Raw genomic sequence first — 23,041 nt, 5'->3', positions numbered from 1 at the left:
TCACAACTATGTCATTCCTTCCCACCCTCCAACCACTAAAGGAATTTGCCAAGTCAATTTTACTATCAACGTACTTTAAAACTTCAGTGTGAAAAGTAAAGAGGATATGGGGTCATTTTGTCTCAAGCCCCTTTTTGTTAAAAAAAATCTCTACCTACTCCATTTATCAAATTGAATAGTGTACAGAGCTAATACAAGGTTCCCAACCCCATTTTTTCCATAATACCAAGGAGAAATGACCAATTCACCATATCATAAGCCTTTTTTAGGTCCAGCTTACAAAAAGCCCTTTCCACCCCTCTTTTTCTTCTTTTCCACACACCCAATAGCTATTAGGATCTGATCCACAAATACATGCTTATTTTGATTTCACAAATCGATGAATGAGAATTTGAGTGATTTCTTCTTTCTACCAACTTCCAACTTGGTAAGTGATTCTATGGTTTTTATCTTCTCTACTGGAAATCTTTGGAACCTATGATCTTTATGATGCTTTTTAATTAACCCTTAAGGTGTAAGTAAAGAAGAATAAGGTTTGAAGCTGATGATATAGCAGATGATGACCTAGTTGCCAACATGTTGCCTAGGCAACAAGGCATACCAAAGGTGCTTAGTCCAAACATTATGGGTTCTATTGAAAGGACACCCATCTAGGTAATAAGGAGACACGTAGGTAACAAAAATTACAAGGCAAGCACCTTCTTGTAATATTCTTACTAATGTGTTTTGAGACATCCTATCATATAAATTTTACTTACGTTTATTTTAGGCTTTTACTGGTAAAGATCCAAGAAATTTTTGAGGTGGATTCCAAGGATGGCCAACAGCTTGGCAGATAATTTTGCAAGGATTGGTATGAACAGAAGTGCTTTAGAATGGGGAATGCCAGCCAGGACTAAGGATAAATCAAAAAAGTTCTTAAGAACAGTTCTGATTTCTCAACCATCAAAAATAACGTTTCTGCTTATCTGAAGTTATGATGTAGTAAATCCATTCAATATTCTGAATGTTGGAACCTCTCTGAATAATGCCTATTTTACAATTTTGCCCCTTTGAGTGTATAATCTATATTATATATGGAAATTTCTATGATGTGAGAAGGCTATACTATCAAAGAACTTTGACCAATCAAAAGCACCCACCCCTCCATGAAATTTGATGAATACCAGTTGATTGGTTACTACTTCTGTGATAGTGATACTGGTTGATTGGCTATCAGCTTTTTAGGTATCATGCCTGTTCGACTTGAAGTTTGGGTTAGGGTTGAAAGTATGAACCCAACTTAACTTTAGGTTTATGGGTGCAATCGAGCGAGTCAAGCCGAACTTTGGCATTTTGGCTCACTTGGACTAAAATATTACTAGGTTCCAGTTCGAGTTTTAATTCGATTCAAACTATATTTTCTGGTTTGAGCTAAGTTTGATTAAATACTCGATGAGCTCAAGTTTGGCTAGAAAGCTCGAAAATGAATATATTTTTATATTTTATAAATATATATGATATATAATTTTTATAATATATAGGATATTCTTATATTGTACATAGATTATAAAATAATTTTTTATAATATGTATTATAAAATATATTTTTACATTAATCGAACCAGGCTTGCAATCTTTTAAGATGAACTTTTTATTGGTCGAGCTTGAGTTTGAATAACTAATCGAACATACCGAGGTTCAAACTCAATTCAATCTCAATTAGAATCGAACTTGAGCCCAAACTATTCGATTAGAGCTCAATTCAATTGCATCCCTATTCTGGTTGGGTTAGGGTTGAGGCCTTAGCCAACTCGAACCCCAACTTAATTTCATATTTCTATGTATAATTATTATATGCATGTATGCATGTAGATATATATGAAACTATGCACGATGCATCTATATACGAGTGTTTATATGCATGTACATATATATGAAACTATGCACGATGCATCTATAAATATGCGTACGAGTGTCTATATGCATGTCAACAGTTTTTTTTTTTTTTTGATGAATTATATGCATGTCAACAGTTGTACAAAATTAAACCAACAACCAACAATTAACCACAGCAAGCTCTAGAGCCTCAAGTAATGCCTTAGTTTCACACTCCACTGATGAGAACAAAAGTAGGGGAACTACCCTTACTCTAGGTTGTGTTTGGTTGCAGTACAATTTTATTTGCACTAGCACAAACGTATGGCAGTGCAAAATGAAAAAAAATGCAAATTCTTATTTAATTTTGTTATGGGTACTCAAGGTTCAAAGTATTGACACGTACCGGCCCGTATTAGTCTGTATCGGTCAATACGTATCGTTCCGGGACCTCTCTGATACGCCCCTACAGTGGATGTATTGGGGTTCTGACCGGTTCAGGGGGAGGAGCCTTAAACCACCCCCTGAACCAGTTTCAAAAAAGTATAAAAATAGTATCGATATTGCCCGATACACCCCTATTGGCATATCAGGCATATCAATATTTTGAACCTTGGTTTTACTTTATTCTGCTTCATGTCTTAATTTACTGCATTCGTAATGCAATCAAGCAAAATAAGCTAAAATTTGAAAGAAAAATATGCTAGAATTTACACTAGAATCATTTGCAGTGCCACAATTTTGCATCAGTGCAAATTTATTTGCATTACAACCAAACAAAGCCCTAAAGACAAACCCCAGCTCTAGCATTTTCAGAAGAAATACCCCCATCAAAGTTGATTTTCAGCCAATTAATAGGAGATTAGTCCAAGAAGAGACGGCATGATGGAAAGGTGATGCAGAAATCTGATCAAGATTTTTAAAATATCAATACGCTTGATATGCAGGTAGGGGCGTATCATTATTTTTTTTTTTCAAATTTGGCTCAGAGGGGCAGTTTAAGGTACCTCCACCCCTGAACCGGTAAAAACCCTGATACACCCTCTGTACGGGCATATTAGGGTGCTCCCGATATGTGTCAATTTTTTAAACCTTGAATCTGATTTTGTTGCATTATATTGAAAACTTGAAAAAGGCTAAAGCTCAGTTTGGAAAGAGTAGAAATACAAATATGTACAGTGCAAATATATACAAAATGCAAGACTTTGCACTCTATATAATTGTATTTGTAGTCCTTTCAAACTGAGCCTGAGGTTTCATTTGTTTGTGATACAAATGCCGAATCAGGGTATTTATGTACCTCGATTCGCGTTTGCAAGTGTTTGTTTGAAACATAAAAAAGTAATGGTTATCAGAGCAAATTTGTATTTTCTGACACTTTTGTTCTCTGAAAAGAGAGTATTAATGTACCTACTTTTTGGATATAATTTCGTATTCTTTTGATAATTATAACTTTTTTACCAAAATTAATGTATTAGAGCATAATATGGTTGAAGCATTTAATGATGGGCCCACACTTTTGCACCGATTTCAAACAAACAATGTGAATGCAAAAACAATTTAAAATGTGAACCATATTTGCAATCATAAACCAATATGTAGTGTACATATTTGCATTTACATTACAACCAACTAAGCATAAGGAAAAATCCCAAAATGACAAACGAGATAAAATTATTAGCATCCTCTGATAAAAAGAAAAAAAAATGAAAATGAAAATATTCCAAATTTCCAATCGCTCACCCCCCCTCTGATAAAATCTAGAATTTACACTAGAATCATTTGCAGTGCCACAATTTTGCATCAGTGCAAATTTATTTGCATTACAACCAAACAAAGCTCTAAAGACAAACCCCAGCTCTAGCATTTTCAGAAGAAATACCCCCATCAAAGTTGATTTTCAGCCAATTAATAGGAGATTAGTCCAAGAAGAGACGGCATGATGGAAAGGTGATGCAGAAATCTGATCAAGATTTTTAAAATATCAATACGCTTGATATGCAGGTAGGGGCGTATCATTACTTTTTTTTTTTCAAATTTGGTTCAGAGGGGCAGTTTAAGGTACCTCCACCCCTGAACCGGTAAAAACCCTGATACACCCTCTGTACGGGCATATTAGGGTGCTCCCGATATGTGTCAATTTTTTAAACCTTGAATCTGATTTTGTTGCATTATATTGAAAACTTGAAAAAGGCTAAAGCTCAGTTTGGAAAGAGTAGAAATACAAATATGTACAGTGCAAATATATACAAAATGCAAGACTTTGCACTCTATATAATTGTATTTGTAGTCCTTTCAAACTGAGCCCGATGTTTCATTTGTTTGTGATACAAATGCCGAATCAGGGTATTTATGTACCTCGATTCACGTTTGCAAGCGTTTGTTTGAAACATAAAAAAGTAATGATTATCGGAGCAAATTTGTATTTTCTGACACTTTTGTTCTCTGAAAAGAGAGTATTAATGTACCTACTTTTTGGATATAATTTCGTATTCTTTTGATAATTATAACTTTTTTACCAAAATTAATGTATTAGAGCATAATATGGTTGAAGCATTTAATGATGGGCCCACACTTTTGCACCGATTTCAAACAAACAATGTGAATGCAAAAACAATTTAAAATGTGAACCATATTTGCAATCATAAACCAATATGTAGTGTACATATTTGCATTTACATTACAACCAACTAAGCATAAGGAAAAATCCCAAAATGACAAGCGAGATAAAATTATTAGCATCCTCTGATAAAAAGAAAAAAAAAATGAAAATGAAAATATTCCAAATTTCCAATCGCTCCCCCGCCCCCTCCCCCCCCCCACCGGACACATAAAGAAAGCTTATAAAAGACCAAAACACCATGTGGCTGGGACATAGGAGCTGGGACCAACAATTTTTTTTAAAACAAGGTCCAAAGGTCCAATATATTAAATAATGACATTTTTGTCAGCAATAAATCATGTCATTTTTATATTACATCTTTAAAGCCAAAACTTCTCGCTCTCTGTTCCCGATGATTCATGAAACCCCATGATTCAAACTGACAAGCTTCACCTTGAAATTCCCCATTGCAAAGCTCCAGGTAGTGGGGCAAAGTATAAAAGCTTAGGAATTTGAACGAGAGATAAGTCAGTTCAAAACCTATACAACATCTCACTCAGAATTCAGAAACCCAAGAAAGACAAAACAGCACCTCCAAATTTCCCGTTCTAACCCGCCACACATCGTCTCATATTCCTAAGAATCTACTTCCACCAATCCATATAATGGGGCCAGAGTTAGCATTGACCATAATCAAATGTTCTTTCTTAATTCCGTAACTAGTTAAAACTTGAAAGTATGTTCCGTTACAAATATGGTTTTTTGGTTATAAAAATCATCAAATACCGGCAATGATGAAAACTTGGAGTTACAAGTCACAAGGTCACAAAACTATTTATTCAACCATCCAAACCTTACATCTCTTAATATCTATCTATAGGATAGAGTGGACGGCAAACAAAATTGGTATGGGAATTAATTCAGATTTGATTTTGCTAAAACAATCAAGCTTTCCCATCATCAAAACTAGGAAAAAAGATGCACATGACACATCTTTCGAAGTTTCAACATAGCAATCCAGAATTGAATTGTTGTGAGGAGACGGCATACATGGGAATTAATTCAGTAAGACTGGGATTATATTCCGCCAAACCCTTGGCTAAAACCCTGAAAAGGCTGAAATAAGGGATCTAAGGCAAGGACCACTAAGGCTTATAAATAAAGAACCCAATTTTTCAATTGTGACCACTTGTTGTAAAGAATAAATTGAGCTGTCATACATTCCGCAGCAACCGCCAGCAAAGGTGAATGTGCACAGAAAAACCAAAACCCTCAACCAAGAAATAGACTACAAAACCCTCCACCAAAAATTATCAACAGATTCAGTGCAGATCGGTCATTAACAAAAAATAAAAAAATAAAAAAGGAACAATCATGTACACTCTATACTTGAAACCCTCCCTGCATCACACAAAAGACAGCAGATCCAAGGGTTTCTTAACAAATATACTTCATTACCGAAGAGAGAAAACTGGGGTAGGGAAAAAAAGGAAGAACAAAAAAAGGGAAAAAAGCAAAGGGGAATTTTCTTCCCAACAAATATTGATGCGACTCCAACAAGAATATATATAGAGGACACGAAAACTGATGGGCACAGACTCTTCTGCCATAGAATAGCCACACCCAACGGAGGACAACTTACCCAACATGCGCTCTAGCATGTGGAAGCACCACAGCAAAGAAAATACAGTCCCGACTCTGCTGCCTGCATCATTCTCTTCGGGACCCAGGGCTCGTTAAGGTCCAGTTACTTTAAGACCCTTTGGATCACTGACCTCCATGACAATGAACCAATACCTCCTTCGGGGACTTGCAATCAATAAAAAATGGATTCGGCAAGACTAAGGGAGAATAGCAAAATATTAAGCCTCAACATGAAATCACCTAGGAACATTAGGTGGCAGCCGCTTTCTCCAGTTTCTCTTTCTCTATCTCAACTCTCCTCTGCTCTGCATGCTGGGCTATACCACTTGCCAGTGCCTGATAATGGAAGTCAAGCGTCTGCATAAGGCCCTGGAACCGTGCTGGGTCTGATGCTTGCAATACTAGGAACACGAGATTAAAGTCAGTTAACACTAGATAGGGCGTCAAAAAATAGTGTGAAATATTTATCAAAAAAAATAGTACCAAATAGAATGTTTTTCTTTTTTATTTTTTGGAGGGTGGGGGTGGGTGGGGGTGGGGTTTCTTAATTACCTTTCATGGTATCAACAAAGAAGACAAATGGGTCCACCTCATCGATTGGTGATTGCAACCCTTCATCATCACTGTAATCATCATCTGAATCATCATCATCATCCTCATCATTGGGACGGAATGCCTTGGCCTGTCAAAACAGCTTTTTATCATATGGTGAGATTTTTTCATGTTTCAGTAGAGGAACAGAACCAAATATTGGTATTTAAAAGCCAACCAAACAATAACATATAAATCTGTAATAAAATAAGCATCTGACTACCCCACACCCCCCACAAAAAAAACCCTTTTTAACGACTGTAGTGGAGGACCTCATCAAACATAGGTGTTGCAAACTTGAGTTATATACTACTGATAATGAAATTTACCATGGGCCATGATAAATATATGGAGTTCAATATTGAAACCTAAAACAGCTCCATGCGTTGCACATCACCCTTTCATGTGGTAAACCTACCCCAAACTGAAATGTTCAACCCACCTGCGCTATATCCAGACCCTAAACCGTGCAGATTAACCACCTGCCTGGAGTTTCGCACTGATTACATTTTGACAAAATTACATGGGCAACACTACCTTATCTATGAAATAGAGGTGATCATTTCTAACCCAGCCTGACCAAGCTTGCAAAATTCCAGGCTTCTTCAGCCTGGATTGTGTTAAGACCCAGCCCAGGCCCAGCCCGCAATATATTTATATATTACATATTTATACTTTATACATATATGCATATTATTATAAAATGACATAATATTTTATATTTATATATTGTAACATATATGCTGTACATATACTATAGGTGCTAAGCCAAACCCAGCCAGTGATACCCCTATACTATTGTGTTAACCCGTTGAACCAGGACCAAGTCTGTAACCTAAGGGGTAATCACTTGTTGTAATGGTAATACCTGAGTCTGGCAAGCCTGAGAACAACCACTTTGTACAAAAATGTGCCAACGGCTAGGACCATATCCAGTATCCCTTCTACCCAGTAGGCCAGTACCCATCCATCCCCCACCCCCCTCAATTTTATTTTTAAAATTTCTATAACATAAGGGGACATCACTTGTTGTAATGGTAATGCCCGAGACCGGCAAGCATGAGAATGTGGGTTCAAACCTGAGAACAACCACTTTGTGCAAAAATGTGCCAAAGGTTAGGACCAATATCCAGTTTCCCCCCAACCCACCACCCCCTCCAAAGACCCAAAATAGCTGGGACCAACATTGGGTAATTGCCTCTATAACCATCAACTTTTGTCCCAGAGGATCCAGGTGCCTGACCCACACAAACTAGCAGCCACATTGCACCAATGTCCATGATCTTGCCTCGTAACATTGGTTTTGGTATGAAATCTAAATAAGATGTAGTGATTCAATAATTCAAAGACCTGAGCTGCTAATTTTTGAAGCCTAACACTGTCAGCTTCATCACCATCCTCAGCATCAACTCCCATTTCCCTGTCAGAACCTTCATTTTCGTCATCGTCATCATCAGATTGAAAGCCGTCCATATCATCATCATCTTCAGCATCTTCTTCCTTTGCAGCTTCTGTTCACACAAAATAAAATAAATTAAGTAGTCAATATGGAAAAAAAAACAATTATTACACTAGCAACAGGCCCACCATCACGGAAAGTTGTCGTTGAAAAAAATAATATAATAAAACAGAAAGATACTAACTACTATTCTTAAGGTGCACGTGCTGACCACAAAGAAATCTGATAACCATCTACCTTCATTGGCTAATTCCAAAAACAATAAAAACTAGTTGCCCGGAAAGAGGGAAAATTTAAAATAACTTCATATAATAAATCAAATAAATACCAGCCACTTGCTCCTTGTAGGCAACAAGCAGATCAAGTGTTGCCTTCAAAACACGTAGCAATGCTTCCGCAGGTAATTGATCCGCAGGAAGAGTAAAAAGTGATGTCAATCCCAAGCAGCAAACTTTTTTGTCATGTTCCCTGCAGCCACCCCATGATTTGGAACATATAGTCAGGTTCTTTCTAAGCAATAACAGCACTAATAGCAACCATTATTATATCAGAGGAAAACGAGTGTTTGATGTAACCTTTTGAAGTTTGCACGAACACCACTTCTTTTTACTTGTTGCAACATTTGAAACCATAGATTAAATACTTCTGTTGCAACCCCAAGCTTTTGAAGTATACCGAGTGTCAAAGATGGATTGTAGTAAAGAGCATCAGCTATCTGCAAACCAACAAGCATACTTTGTTCATAAAAAATGAAGACAATATGGCACCACCCCCCGCCCCTAAATTTCAGAAACAAAGGAGATGCAACTTTGAAACCTTCAACAAACTTTGTTTTTGTTCACCAATGCGGTGGCATTTCCTCCAGCAATTGGTGGGTTGGCCATTTTGTTCAACAAAGGGTTGATCGTTATGGGTATGGGTCCTACACCAATTGACATAAGCACTTTTTTAGGGAGTGGAGTAGCCACTTAATTTTTTTGAGTCAAGGTAAGTCGACAACCGTGTAATTGATGCTTTCTGAAAGAAGAGGCAGGCAAGTATCAGTATGCGCATATCACTATTCATGTGATAAATTTGCCTTTTATTTATTATTTTTTCTTTGTTAAATGATTTCCTATTTAGTTTATTAGATTAAATCAGGTTTAATTTGTAATTGATGACCCATTTATTTAAGAGAATGAGACCCACATCACTTAAACAATTGAAAATCATCATGGTGATTCTTTTCTTTGAATTAGGAGATTATATTAGAAAGGTTGGTCATTATTGGAGCGGGTCCCACAACAGTTGAAGTGAGGACATTTTTGGGGAGTAGAGGAAACTACTCTTGCTATTTCTGAGTGGAGGTAAACATGTATTTGTACCATAGTTTGCAGACATCTTTCTTTAGCTTTTTTCCATGGTTTGCAGACATCAACTTTAGCTTTTCCATTCATTTAGTTCCTTATAAGAATGGTATATTGCATCTACTAATTTCATATTTTTTTCCTAATGATGTTCCTACATTCCATGTAGTTAGTCAAAATTTTTGTCACTTTAACCAACCTTTTTACCCACCATCATCTAAAAAGATGTGGGAACCCTCGCCTATTTCTCACCACAACCAGGCAATACTGTGGGACATCACTTTTGGGGAACACCCTAATATACACTCACCCATTCCCTACCAAGTTCAGGTTGAATTTCCAAGAATGTGCACAAAATGACATTTCAGGATCCATGTTCAAAGGAGCTTGGAAAAAAAATTTATGCTGACTGCACAAGCTCCATAAATATTGAGGTTATAAACAGGGGAAAGGAATAAACCGATACCTAAACAGGTAGCTTAAGTGTTTACCCACTACAAAAACACAACAAAAAACATAAGCAAGTGATCAACCACATTATCTTTGACATATCTCTGACATGGATATAATCTTGCTTATGGCCCATGTTTTATAACTCATAGGAGAATACATGGGGAAAAAGAAAAGCATCAAAAAAAATAAAAGTTGTAGAAAGAGAGTCTACTTGTATAATATTCAGGGAGTGAAGGTGTGGACAAAATACAGTTGTGAACACTGATTGTCTTTACAACATCTTGACATAGGATTAACACGATTATTTCCCTTTTGTGATTTTTTGCCTATAATCATTCTAATTGTGTATCTCTTTAAACAGTGAGACATGGCATTTTCCCAATTATTATGTGATACCACAATGGAGAATTCAAACACGCCATTAAAAGGCTTTACTAAACCAATTCACATGATATTTATTTTAAAGAAGATATATGACAGAACAATCCACCTTTAAATGGTCTCCTCTGGATTATAAATATATACAAGTGAGACCATTCATTGATTCTGATTTCACTTTAGTCAATCCAGTGTTCATTATTTAGCAATAAAAAAATCTAGTGGTAATTTATAGAGAGAGATGTCAAACTGATATTTAAGAACCCACAAAATTGAAGCCTAGATGTCAAATTAGAAGACCTACAATAACAGGCTCATGTATGGAGACAGTTATCCTCTGGCTAGAAGCCTAGAACCCTTTTTTTCTCAGCAAACAAACTTTAATTATTAAAGCAATTGTAATTGTCCACACAGACAGCATGATCGATTTGCTAGTTTAATAATTAAGAATACCACCCTCATAAAGCATGCCCGTAGATGAATAAAGAAAGAAGAACCCAAACCACTAAGGTGCTGTTTATAGAGAAACTTGGGCTTTAAGGCATCTCTTTTATTTTTTTGGAGTGGTGGTGTGCAGAAGACTGCTCAAATTATTCAGGATACTCACCACTTGCATCAGAAGACATCTCAGGTAAGACTTCTCTGTTCGACGTAACCGATCAACTGTGATTCTGAGGTATGGCTCAACCCACTGATCCACCTGGCCTTTACAGTTCTGAAACACTACTTCAATTAGCTTGGGTGCAGGCTCAATATCATTGTCCTCCATATTTTTATCCGCCATGAGCTACATATTGAAAGTCGATGCATTTGTTATTATCATCGAAAAGGGATAATAACAATAATTAGAGTAAACATAATTCAATCTCTTTAGTGTAGTTAGTTTTTCAAACAGCTTGGATTGGCAATAAAATATTAATGTTCATAGAAACCATGATGACTCACGGATGAAAGGATAGTCCAAAGGCTTTGCTGGTAGTCAGGATCTTTGCATGTTAGGAAATGTGCAGTACTCCTGGATATGTAATTGTCTAATGGAACCAAAATATCTGTAATAAAAGAAATTTTATGAGACCATTAACATAGAAGGAACAAAAGAATGAAAATATACTTAACAGAATGCAACAGTAGAAGAAACTAAAAAACACGCTTCAGAAAGCTGCATTAGTGAAAACATTTTCTGGAAAATTACACTACAATATTGGTACACACACCCTTATAGAAAGTAAAATGCATGTGAAGGTGGCATTATATTGTTCGGATATCAAGGATTATTATCTTATTGGACCAACGAAAAGATCAATATGTACACTTGGCAGGAACAAAAAAATCCTCTTTTAATGAAAATAGTGGAATTAAAAACTAAAATATATTGCTTTGAATGGGTATCTCAGATTTTCTCATATATAGACAAGAATTGCAAGAAAGAATATTTTCAGTAAAGTCTATAACAATATTGAAAGAACATAAGGTGTTTCACTCCTCTATCATAAATGTTTGAGTTTCAAGTGACTACATTTAAATGCACAGAGAACATTCTCCTCTACACATCAAGCAAAATTAATTTAATACAATAGACGATTTAAACTTGCAGCAAACAGCCCTTGTTTGTTTAACAAAAACTCCCTATTCCCTCCAATAAAAGCTCAAATTAACAAAATAATAACAAAGAGTATTACTGATTTGATGAGAAAATACTTTCTTGTTATAGTGTTCTTGGCAAACAAAAATCAATAAGCCTAGCTAAAGCATGCAAGTTGGCAACTTTTACAAAGTCACATTAGATAACATGGTACCAAAGATTTTTCTCATGCTGAAATTAATTTAATATATAACTCCTGCAGACACAATAATAAGCAAACCAACTGCTTGTGATAAAAATTCAAAGAGCATAGCCAGACATTTACTCAGATAAGTCTTAATCCCAAATATTTGGGGACAGCTACATGAATACTGCCCGCCTTCATGATCTATCAATATCTATGTTTTTTATCAAATTGCAGTCCTTAGATAATTCCTTACCATGTCAGCCTACATTTTCCTTTGTTTTCCACATGCCATTTTAGAGCCTTTTACTTGCACCAAATCATTCCTCGATCAACTTGCCCATATTTTATTACTAATTAGACCTACTCCTAAGTCATTTTTACTACAACCATATTTCTGTCATCCATCTTAGCTATACTCTTTTCTAAAATGATTATTAACTGCCGGACACTACTCCACATAACAGTGCTTGTCTTAGAGTTGTCTTGTAGAATTTTCCTTCTAGTTTCATTGGCACATGCCACTATGCCAGTCATACGACACCAAAAGCACCTCTCTACTTCAACCACCCTGCTCTACTTGCATGGAGAACATCCTCTTCAATTTCTATTTTTATTAATACATTATCTTCAAAATCTTCATTATTATAAATGATTTATCAAAGGCACTGGAAGAGTTATTAGGGGTATATTCACATTCAGTTCACCTTTAGCCTTACCAGTCAACACTATATTATTAGTAAACAGCATACACCATGAAACCTCCTATAAATGTCTAGTTAGTTTATCCACAACTAATTCAATCGAATAAATACCAATCTTCCGTCTTAAGTTATCACATTGGGGGTACTGCCCCTTCATATATATATATATATATATATATATAAACCTACTTGAAAACCTCTAAAAATGCACCAGATGACTCCCCGAGATGGTAGATACCCTATCACATGCTTTTCACAAAACAATAAATACCAAGCAGGCATGCCTTCTCCATTTCCTACACTTATCTATTAATCTACAAAGTAAAAGAATAGCTTCCATAGTTGACAATCATCCAAAAATAGTGACTTCCTTTATGCACTAGTTTCATGTTTTGATCATTAAGTAGAGTTGACAGTGCAATAACCACCCTTCATGCTTAAGAGTCACAATAATAAAGAGTGAAGATATACAAATTATAAATAGCAAGGAACAACATAATGATGTCAAATCCAGACATAACCACATGCGAAGAATAGTAAACAAAACCACACTCTTATTAGTCAAAACAAACTTACTAGGAAAGAAATCTATAGCCCAATCTGCCAATGCTTCCATCATTAAAGGCCAAAGACTCCACATCTCCATTGAAATTGTTGGAGAAAAGAACGTCATATATGAGACAATTTCCAGAACTTCCTCAAAAACCTCTGTCAGAAGATCAAACGACAATGGCACGTAAGGAAATGTGAGCTGGGAGAAAAAGAATTAGCTATACGCCAGAATCATTTAAATATTCAGAATGAGTTGTTTAAGCTGCACAAGATAACTAATGCTTATACTAGTGAAATGTACATTAAAATTGCATTTCAAAAATATAAATTTGCAACTCATTCCTTCCTAAACTATATGACAATAATCCAGTATACCGAGAAGAAAAGCCAGTTATGTCAGTAAAGTAAGTATACCTTGTCCATCAGTAGTCAACATCCTGCGCATTATGGGCAATAGAGTAGGCTCAATGTGCGCAAAGAGATGTGGAAGCCTGTTCACAGATTCTAGAATTGTGCTTATAGCACGCAAACAACCAACAGCAGCCAAAGCACCTGTATCGTCAGCCTCATCATTGGCTTCAGCGGTGTTCATACACTTCCAGAATGCAGCAGCCTAAAGAATTAAAGACAAAAGTGCTTCAGAAAGCAGAAAAGCATAGAACTGAAATTCCACAACACTCGGACAGATATAAAAAATGTTAATAAAAGAATTTTTGTTACCAGATTCTGACACAATCCAAGAGCATAAGGAGCCATTTCTTCACCAAACTTGTCCACAATGGTCTCAAGAGTGAATACAAGGTCCTCATTCTCAACCTCATTCATAAGTTTAAAGAACTCTGCAGAAATCATTAAACATTCATGAACAATACGGACAGAAGTTTGGGAGATTAATTTGCAAATTGCAATCATGACTAAGGCTTTCCAAACAACATACCATCAAGTAATTGAGGAAGAATTGGACGGATCTCACCCAGATCTGCACAACAGGATGTAATCTTTTATTTATGTCTACCAGATATTGAAAATTGTTGCCATGCACACATAGACATTCACAGAGAGAGAAGAGATAGAAGAAATCAAACTCAAACAGGGATAACATACCTTTGCAAGCTTCAACAAAAGAGCGCAATGCAAAAACTGAATCAACACGGACAGGAAGTTCTGGATCACGCAATCCAGAAACAACACTGTGCAGAGCTTTGCGGAAATTGGTCTGATCTGAGAAGTTGATATGTGCATATTGACCGGCAACCCATGCAGCCTAATAATTCAAATTATCAAATTTTCAACAGAAATAAAAGAATAAGAAAGATCAAATAAGTCAGCCTTGAAAATCAACAATCAGAAACCAAGTATAACACAGGAAATGCACAATAAACATGTTTAGCAGTAGACAAAAAAGAGAATATAAAAGGGACAAGCAAACTATTCAGTTGCAGTAAGATTACAACTACAAGGTGTGTGGTGTATACATGGAAAACAATAAAAGTGCTCCAGCCAAGGAGCCCCAATAAAGGATCAATTCATTTCACCACCCACCAAATCACCTTTCAGGTAGCATCAATGGCTTGCACTTATGTCTTTACCAACAACTTAATTCTTCATTTAATCGTCTATATTGGACGGAAGCAATATTTTTTAATTGAACCTAGACATGACATATTTAGATCAGGATGAAGAGGTTTTTCTTCCATTCCTTTATAAGTAATCAATCACTGACAAATGAACATTCAAGACAACAAAGTCAACAAATAAGTAGTGAGACAACCAGGAAAAAAAAAACGCCCTATGGCAAATAAAAAAATCTAGGTTATCAATAAAGCTAATGTTACCATTCAAGACCAGCAAAATAGTGAGGCATCAAATAGCCACTGATATCAAATTCTAAAGTTTGGGGAGACACTAGATAAATGATAACTGATAACTCCCAGTTCTCATATCAATCACTGTCTTCAAAGAATTTTTGTGGACATAAGCAACTGACACTACCAGCCAAAGAAGTAGAAAAGCAAATACAACATGCAACCTCTTCATTTTTCAAGCCAATAGAATAACATGATTTTATTTCAAATATATCCAGTTTACAAACAAGCCAGGAATCCACAATAACGTTCGTCACCCTGTGAAGAATGAACCATACAACTAAGCAGTCAAATCCATAGCCAAGCAGGCACTTAAAAGTAAATGCAAGAAGCCAGATCAAATGGAAGCACAGAACTTTGAGAAATTCATAAAACCAAAACAACAAAAAGAAAACAGAGAGCACTTCAATTAATTAACCTTTGCTCTAAGATGGCCAACAGGACTGCTGAACTCAGGGAAAACATGTTGCACTAACATGCGTTCAAGCTCTGACTTGTAAGGCTCAGTTTGTTTTAATTTATCACATAATGCTCCAATAGCAAGAAGAGCACCATCCTTTTGCCGGTAAGGTTTATACTCTATTGGAGCCTCATCATATCTGTTTTAGAATAGCATAGGAAACATCAACAACTCTCCAAATTTAAAGATTAAATAATATCAATCTTATCATAGTTTGAGTGAGAAGATACCTCTTAAATATCTCTACAATAAACCGAATAAACTTTTGAAGATTCTCTTTACCACGTTTTCGGACCAACTCACTGACAAAATCCATTGAAGCAGTTCTAGGACTATATAAATCTTCAATAATATCTGCAGAAAAAAGGGGCTTAGACAAACTATCATAAGTCAAGTTCCAACCAAAGTGAAGGAAGTAGGAGGATCAACATCACAGTCCTTTTAAAGGGCAGGGCTCACCATATCCTTTTCTTACATACTCATGTGGATCTTCATCCCAAAGCTTTTGATCATTGTCATTGAAGCACATAAGAGGAAAAATTATCTCAAAAAGTAGACCATCCAACCGTGGCTGTAACAACTGATACATACTATTCTTTGAAATACTGCCAAAAAATGGAAAAATGAGTGAATATACTCCATCCAAATAGATGTATTACCATGCAAATACAACTTATGACAGTAAGGAAAGAAAAGTATAGGGCGAGACAAATTTTTTGTTTCAAAAAGGAAGCAAATGGTCAAAGATTAGGACATCTTTAATTATCATCTTCTAGAAACCAATACAAAAATCAGGTTTAACAGACGTAAACAACAGAAGTACCCTAAGCACATCTTCCAGGAGATGAAGTAGAGATACGTGTTTTTGAAGGTGCTGGAAGCACAAGCAAAGCACTAAGAAAATGTGCAGAAGTGTACAGAAAAGCACAGACACACTTGAGGCATACTAATCTTAGTCTCAAGGAGCTTAGAAAGGTGTATGCTTCATATGCTCATACCTTTAAGGACATTTTTATAATAAAATTTTATAATTAAGTGCATAAACCATTTTTCATTTTACCATTACACATTAAAATAATAGAAATGAAGAAAACCCTCCATCTTGGTCATTACAGTATTATATAGCATACACCATTGCTTTGATTGCTTTCAATACTTTACACTCATTTGATTATGAGATGACAGAATTATGTATGTTAATACTATGCAACTTATTTCAATTTTTAATTCTGAAATTTGATTTGCAACTTTGCAAGTGATGTATTGATAGCCAAAGATACTTATATAATTATTGATTATGATACTTGATGTAGTGGTCGTTTAAGTTAGAATTAAATGTGATAATTTTATTATTAAACATTGCAAATTTAAAAGTTTCAAGTTTCTCATAATACATCCTATTTCTGCAATATTTATCATATTTTTTGCGTATCTATTTGTTTTCTTTTTAATTGTTTATTAATTAAAAAATCCATACATAGTAGGCTTATACACCTTTTGCATTCTGCTCTGCTCTACGCCTTAAACTTAGGGTAGCAGAACACTTCAAGCCATACCACGTTTTAAAACATTGATAGTGATGAGATTTAATTTCATTAGAGGGATTTAAAAATAAAACAGATGAACAAGGCATCACTTTTCCATACAAAATACAATGCTGAAACGAGACCATTAATGGAAATTTATTGGAGTTACGCTCTATCAATTAGAATGTGCTGAGACACTGAATACCTATCATATGTAAGAAATTGACCATCAGTTCTTCTGTGGGAAACAAAAATTCAAATAATCTCTCATAACTTTCTGTTTGGATCATATTTTCTTGTTAAACAATCAAAAAGAAAAAACCTCTGTTTTGATCTTTCTTCACTAAAATAAGAGTGTTATTTACAAATTTACTATTGAACAATGGCTTAGTTCAAAATGACCTCAAGACCGCTCTTCTGCTTTAGATGAACACAAAGTGAAAGATTGGGAGCATCCATGATTTTTTTTTTGCTCCATTGGGTTAGGCTACACAATGGGGCTATCCCATTCCTCATGCCCATAACCCCTCAACCCTGCTGGAAGCGGGATTTGATTCTAAGTCTCTGCTACGACAAGAGAGAACTAACCAAGTCACCATCAGTTGGTTAAGAATGTTATTAATTCTTCAAGAAGTTGATACATTTAATACTTTATGCACAAAAACTTAAAAAAAAAAAGTCACCTTAGCTACTTAAATCCTAAGCACATATTTAAGAGTTTTTCTTGTCATTCAGATTTCCAATAAATCAGTGCATTTCATACCTCATGCCCATGACCTCTTCAAAAATCATTAGTTTTGCTAGTTAATCCTTCTAAGCTCAAGCTTAGAGTTCTTTTTTATCAAGCTATTCTAGTTCTATTATAATCTTAAACATAGCTCAGAACTTCTTGAAGAGGTTGCAGTTACCACAGGCAAAGCAAATAAAAAAAAGTAAGGGGCCCAAAAAGAAAATTACCGGAACCTAATTTCTTCCAGATGGCATCATATAACACATTAACATGCATGGGTCCGTTAACATCACATATGAATAAAGCAAGGAGATAAGGAATCCAATGATGTTTTTATTCCAAGAAGAAGAAAAAGGGGAAGACCAAATAAGAGAAAGGTCCAACTACTTTCCCTTTAGTGGTACATTATCAAAACACCTATGGCCCAGCACGCAATTTCAGGAATTCACACATAAAATCTGGAAGAATCCATCAATATCCCATGTAACATACAGTTCAAGTGGGATACTGATAACAGCCAACATGTTAAGCAGCTAGAAAAGATACTTAAGCCAAGATGAAGAGATATTGCACCTTTATACGATAAGAATTGAAAAGTTAAAGATATTGAGGATACAAATTACACAAACCTGTTGCTCAGATATTGCAGAATAAGGTTTGTAACCCTATCAGGTAAGTAGCCACCTACACGGATCACATTCAACAAGTTCAAGTGGCACTCCAAAATCTTGCCAGCATAATTCTTCTGAAACATTTGAGCAAAGGCTTTGTTTTCTGGTTTTTGAAGCTTCAAATCTCCAAACCTAAGGTGAACCCAAGAGATGCCATCAGGAGAGTCCAAAAACTACAAATCCAGTTGAAAAACAACCACGCATGCAAAAACTCACCGAGTATATAGCCGATTTAAAATGTGAACTGTCCATTTTTTCACTTTCCACCATCCCCATGATTTTCTGATCTCTGGATCTGTTGGCTGTCCCTCTAAAGGAACAGGTCTCTCCAATATATTTAGAAAAAGAATCATCCATGCATTGAATACATTTGGATCAAACAGCTGCTTTGGAATCTCTAACTGAAAACGGTGAAGCCAAAACATAATGAGTATCCTAAAATAAATACGCTGAAAGAACAATGGAAGAAACTTTCATGCTAGACATACATATATGGATGACCAGAAAATTTTGCAGATGAGTTTGATCAAATCTGCTACTTCCAATGAAGGGTTAACAATCTGAACAAGCCTATTATATATATTGAGCAGATGGGGAAATGTCTCCTCGACAATGAGATATACAGGTGTCCTCTCTTCATCTGACTTAAACCTTCATCCAAGAAAAGAAAAGTTGTTTAAGCATAAAGCCATCATATATTGTACAGCATATTTGTAATGGTCCCCTATTACAGTGTCAATACAAACATTACTTATAACTAAACAAAAATAAACAACCAAATTCATATAGATTTATTATAACTAACAAATTCGACTAAGAATAAGAAGGTAAAGGACAAACAAGTACCAAAAGATTTTATTTTTTCAAGAAAAATAAAGCTTTATTAACATCAAAACAAGAATATACTAGGCAAGAGTGTTGAGAGAATGCTCTGCATTCAACATCATTATACAACCTCTAAGACAATATCAAAAAGAAACCACAAATAAATGTAAAAGAGAATCACTCCTTGAGGTATACACAAATCAATTCACTCCAAAGAAATCAGAAACCATGCATGCAACTATTAAAAACGTGCGTCAGAAAATGTGCAACTTCTATCTATTTATTTGTACAATCTCTTCAATTTCAAATGCTTAAGCAACTTGGAAGGATAGATATGTTCAGCGGCAGTAGGTAATTAGGTATGCATGCATATGGCATATATCTGTACATGATTTCTAACATAATACATCATTTAGGATACGTAGTGTGCATGATAAAGAATAGTCACTTTTTTTTTAATTTCTGCAGCTTGTTTGTTCTACGATCATGCCAAACAAGTGTCTACACTGATTATATGCATCACAACTTCATTTCCCAATTTGCACATCATGACACTAGATGTGGCAGCTGAAAAAGCATACAAGTAAATAAATGAACTCATGCAAGATAATAAATAGAAGCATATACTTACTCATATTTCCTAGCAAGAATCCTCAGCACATATAAAGCTCCATACACTTGTTGATCCTGTAAGTTATGCTTAACCCATTGCAAGAGGCTAGGCCATTGCTCTGGGTAATCTGCATGGATGATCGTTTTGAGGCACTCTCCAAGCTGTACCCTGTATAACAAAAAACATGATATCATAACAAAAAACCACCCATGCTGCAGAACTTTGCAGTTAAGTTGCAGGTGATGATTGGTCCCAACAAAAAGAACGAGTACCAACACTAACCCATAAGTTTAGTGCTACAGGGAATTCTATAAAATATAAAAATTCACATGTCGTACATAAAAGTAAAACAAATCAGCTAATAATTGTACCATTACTACCTTAGTAATGGTGGAACTTGTGCAACAAAAACAAGAATGTTCTGCCTCACCAAGTCCTTATCACCTGGCAAGATCTGCTGCTCATCTACAATGACAAAAAAAGATAAGCACTAATGCTCGACAAATCAATAGCCCAGGAATTAGACGCAATCGAAATACTATACCAGGCTCATGAGGTGACCAGTGTTTCGCCACAAAATTCTTGAAATGAATACTTGCAACTTGCCTCACGCCCAAATCACAATTTCCATCTACAATGATCTGCAACAGTCTCACTAGATGTTGCGGAGTGTACTGGATCTGCAAAACAGTATACCACAAAAGAAAATCATATTAAATAACATCAAATAAACTTTTTATAGTTTAGGAGCAACAACTACTTGTTGGTCTTACACCTACAATAGATGCAAATTGAAGGGTACAATTTGGAGCCAAGATAGATATGCTACTTCAATCTCACCTTTGAAGTAAAACACTAAAACAAACCTATTACAACGAAATTTTTAATGAAGAACACCCAAGAAGAATTATGTGACTATTCTACATGGGTTGCTACAACCAACAAAACCATTAAAATCGAAAAAAGAAGAATAAAATTACTTGATTAACGAAAATAATAAAATCAAAAGTAAAAATTGTTCTCTGTCAAAAGCATGTCCATCGAATCAACATCGATTTCAGTCGATAATAAAAGTAAAAAATTAAAAAAAAAATACTAAACAAAACAGATTTCGAGGTCAAAACCAAAATGGATTAAACTTTACCTGATTGAGGCTCTGTTCTGCAGCTTTTCGCTCATCCGGATTGGGACTAAGAGCTGCTTGAAGAACCATGGCAAGACTAGGAATATCCATCTCCGCAACACCCAAAATCCCAATCGAGCAACAAACACGATTCGATCAAAATTCTGAGGTTCCGAACTATAAAATCTCGCGATTAGGGTTTGGAGAAGCCAATGACAGCAGGGATCAACAAAGAGTTGTCTCTGCAGTGGAGAGGGCTCTGACGAGTTTTATCACCAATTAAACATTAGGGTTTAGAAACAATGCAACGTGATCGGCCGGGTCGGGCAACCCGATCATGGATCCCAGCCCGATGAGAAACTAACAAACTTGGGCCAAGCTCAAGCCCAACTGAACAAGGCTTGGATTAGACCCATTCAGGCTACATGAGGCTCCAACCCAAGTCCAACCCACCAAGATCAGAGACCAACCTCAAAATCCTAATCCCACCAACTAGCCTCCTGTTGATAGATGGTACGGCTGCAAATTAATCAAATTTTGATCTGGTTGATTCAAATGTGATCCGTTTATATCCGCATTCGAATATAAGTAAGGCTTAATAAATTCAATTTGGACCCAATAATATGATTTAATTGCCCTGTGTTTGGTTTAAAAGAAAAAAGTAAGGAAACATGCATCCTACCTTTTCTCTCAAACCAACCAAATATAGCTATCGAATCGAATTTGAATATATCCTTGATTTGATTCTTCATTTTTCGTTTATGTATAAACTTGTAAGTTAAAAATTGAATGATCTCAACTATTTAACCTTGCATTCATCAAAACAAACTTCAAATAAGGACAAAGTTCTTAGTTTTGTAATGAAGTAAAAAACTAAAATGGAGAACACTTTGCCATAAACATCTTTGCCACCAATTGCCAAATACCATCCCACCTCAATAATCATTGTTGCTAGTTCATGAGTGCTTGTTGTTTTGCAGCCCTAAGGCAGCGTTTTAAACCAACATGGAATATCTAATATCTAATACACTGTTCAAAGCATTGAATCAAATATCTAATGAATTTTACATCTTAGCACTAGTAGAATGTTAGGGTAATGTAACCTATATTTATTAACGAAGATTTGGTGTATAGAGTAATAAATGGCTAAGAAAAAATGAAAGAATGAGGAAAGAAAATAATGAGAAGAAAAAGATCTAAGATCTAAAGTGGCAACGATTGTGCTTCAGGTTAAGTTATTCGTCGTTGTTTGAGTATAGATCTTCTTGTATATCAAATCAGAGGATGTGCTAGTGGGATTAACATATGTTTCAAATGTCCCCCACTCCTATCTCATTTTTAATATATAAAAATGTATATTAAACTTTGAAATAAATAAAAAATAATAATTGGGGTTAAGGGTTTCTTCTTCCTCTTTGTCAAATAAAAAGAGGGTTTGCCCTAAATGAACATAGTCCATTACGTTTGTCATCCACAGTGAGCCGACCAAGCTACTAGCACTTGGGGAGTGGCTAGCCATACAAACAGTGGTAATGGAAGAAAGAGTCGGCATTGAACTCATTCATCTTCCCATCGCATGGAATTTCTCTGCATGGCCGATTATAGCTCAAGTGTAGCCAATACAAATTCAATCCCATAACCTCCTTGGGGATACTCCCTCTGATCCTGTTATGGGACAAGTTCAAATATTCTAGGCTCTTGGGAAGCTTCACCTTGTTAAGATTAAAGTCGAACTCGACAGTGTTCCATTTGTTTTGAACAACACCGATAAATCTCCTGTAAACTTGTTCTTACTAAGATAGATTGTTTCTATATTGAAATGGCTAAGCGATTCGGGAATCTTACCAAAAAGCTAGTTTTGTGAAAGGCAATTCGTG

General features: G+C 35.6%; 1 protein-coding gene across 1 annotated transcript; it reads right to left on the bottom strand.

Moving 5' to 3' along the window:
• Positions 1–5,742: 5,742 nt before the first annotated feature.
• LOC148845620 (importin beta-like SAD2) lies at positions 5,743–21,428 on the bottom strand. The gene is made up of 22 exons (XM_088954187.1): positions 21,186–21,428; positions 20,586–20,721; positions 20,422–20,506; positions 20,060–20,209; positions 19,092–19,254; positions 18,820–19,004; positions 18,562–18,735; positions 16,136–16,281; positions 15,907–16,030; positions 15,635–15,815; positions 14,456–14,615; positions 14,289–14,330; positions 14,072–14,190; positions 13,766–13,964; positions 13,376–13,507; positions 11,275–11,378; positions 10,937–11,116; positions 8,728–8,867; positions 8,481–8,620; positions 8,044–8,204; positions 6,655–6,784; positions 5,743–6,503 (listed from the first exon to the last, which is right to left on the bottom strand). Exons 1-22 carry the CDS (start codon positions 21,273–21,275, stop codon positions 6,352–6,354), a joined length of 3,093 nt encoding a protein of 1,030 aa, XP_088810313.1. The 5' UTR covers positions 21,276–21,428; the 3' UTR covers positions 5,743–6,351.
• Positions 21,429–23,041: the final 1,613 nt, after the last annotated feature.

The sequence above is a fragment of the Nelumbo lutea genome, chromosome 7, assembly GCF_056320005.1.
Source record: "Nelumbo lutea isolate HS-2025 chromosome 7, American lotus-T2T, whole genome shotgun sequence".
Taxonomy (NCBI): domain Eukaryota; kingdom Viridiplantae; phylum Streptophyta; class Magnoliopsida; order Proteales; family Nelumbonaceae; genus Nelumbo; species Nelumbo lutea.
This window is presented reverse-complemented; position numbering and strand designations above follow the sequence as displayed.

Coding starts and splice junctions, on each gene's coding strand:
- LOC148845620 (XM_088954187.1), bottom strand. CDS start 21,275: ATGGATATTCCTAGTCTTGCCATGGTTCTTCAAGCAGCTCTTAGTCCC. Junction 18,736..18,819: donor TTAAATCGGCTATATACTCG/GTGAGTTTTTGC, acceptor GGTTCACCTTAG/GTTTGGAGATTTGAAGCTTC. Junction 16,031..16,135: donor GTATGTAAGAAAAGGATATG/GTGAGCCCTGCC, acceptor TTTTTTCTGCAG/ATATTATTGAAGATTTATAT.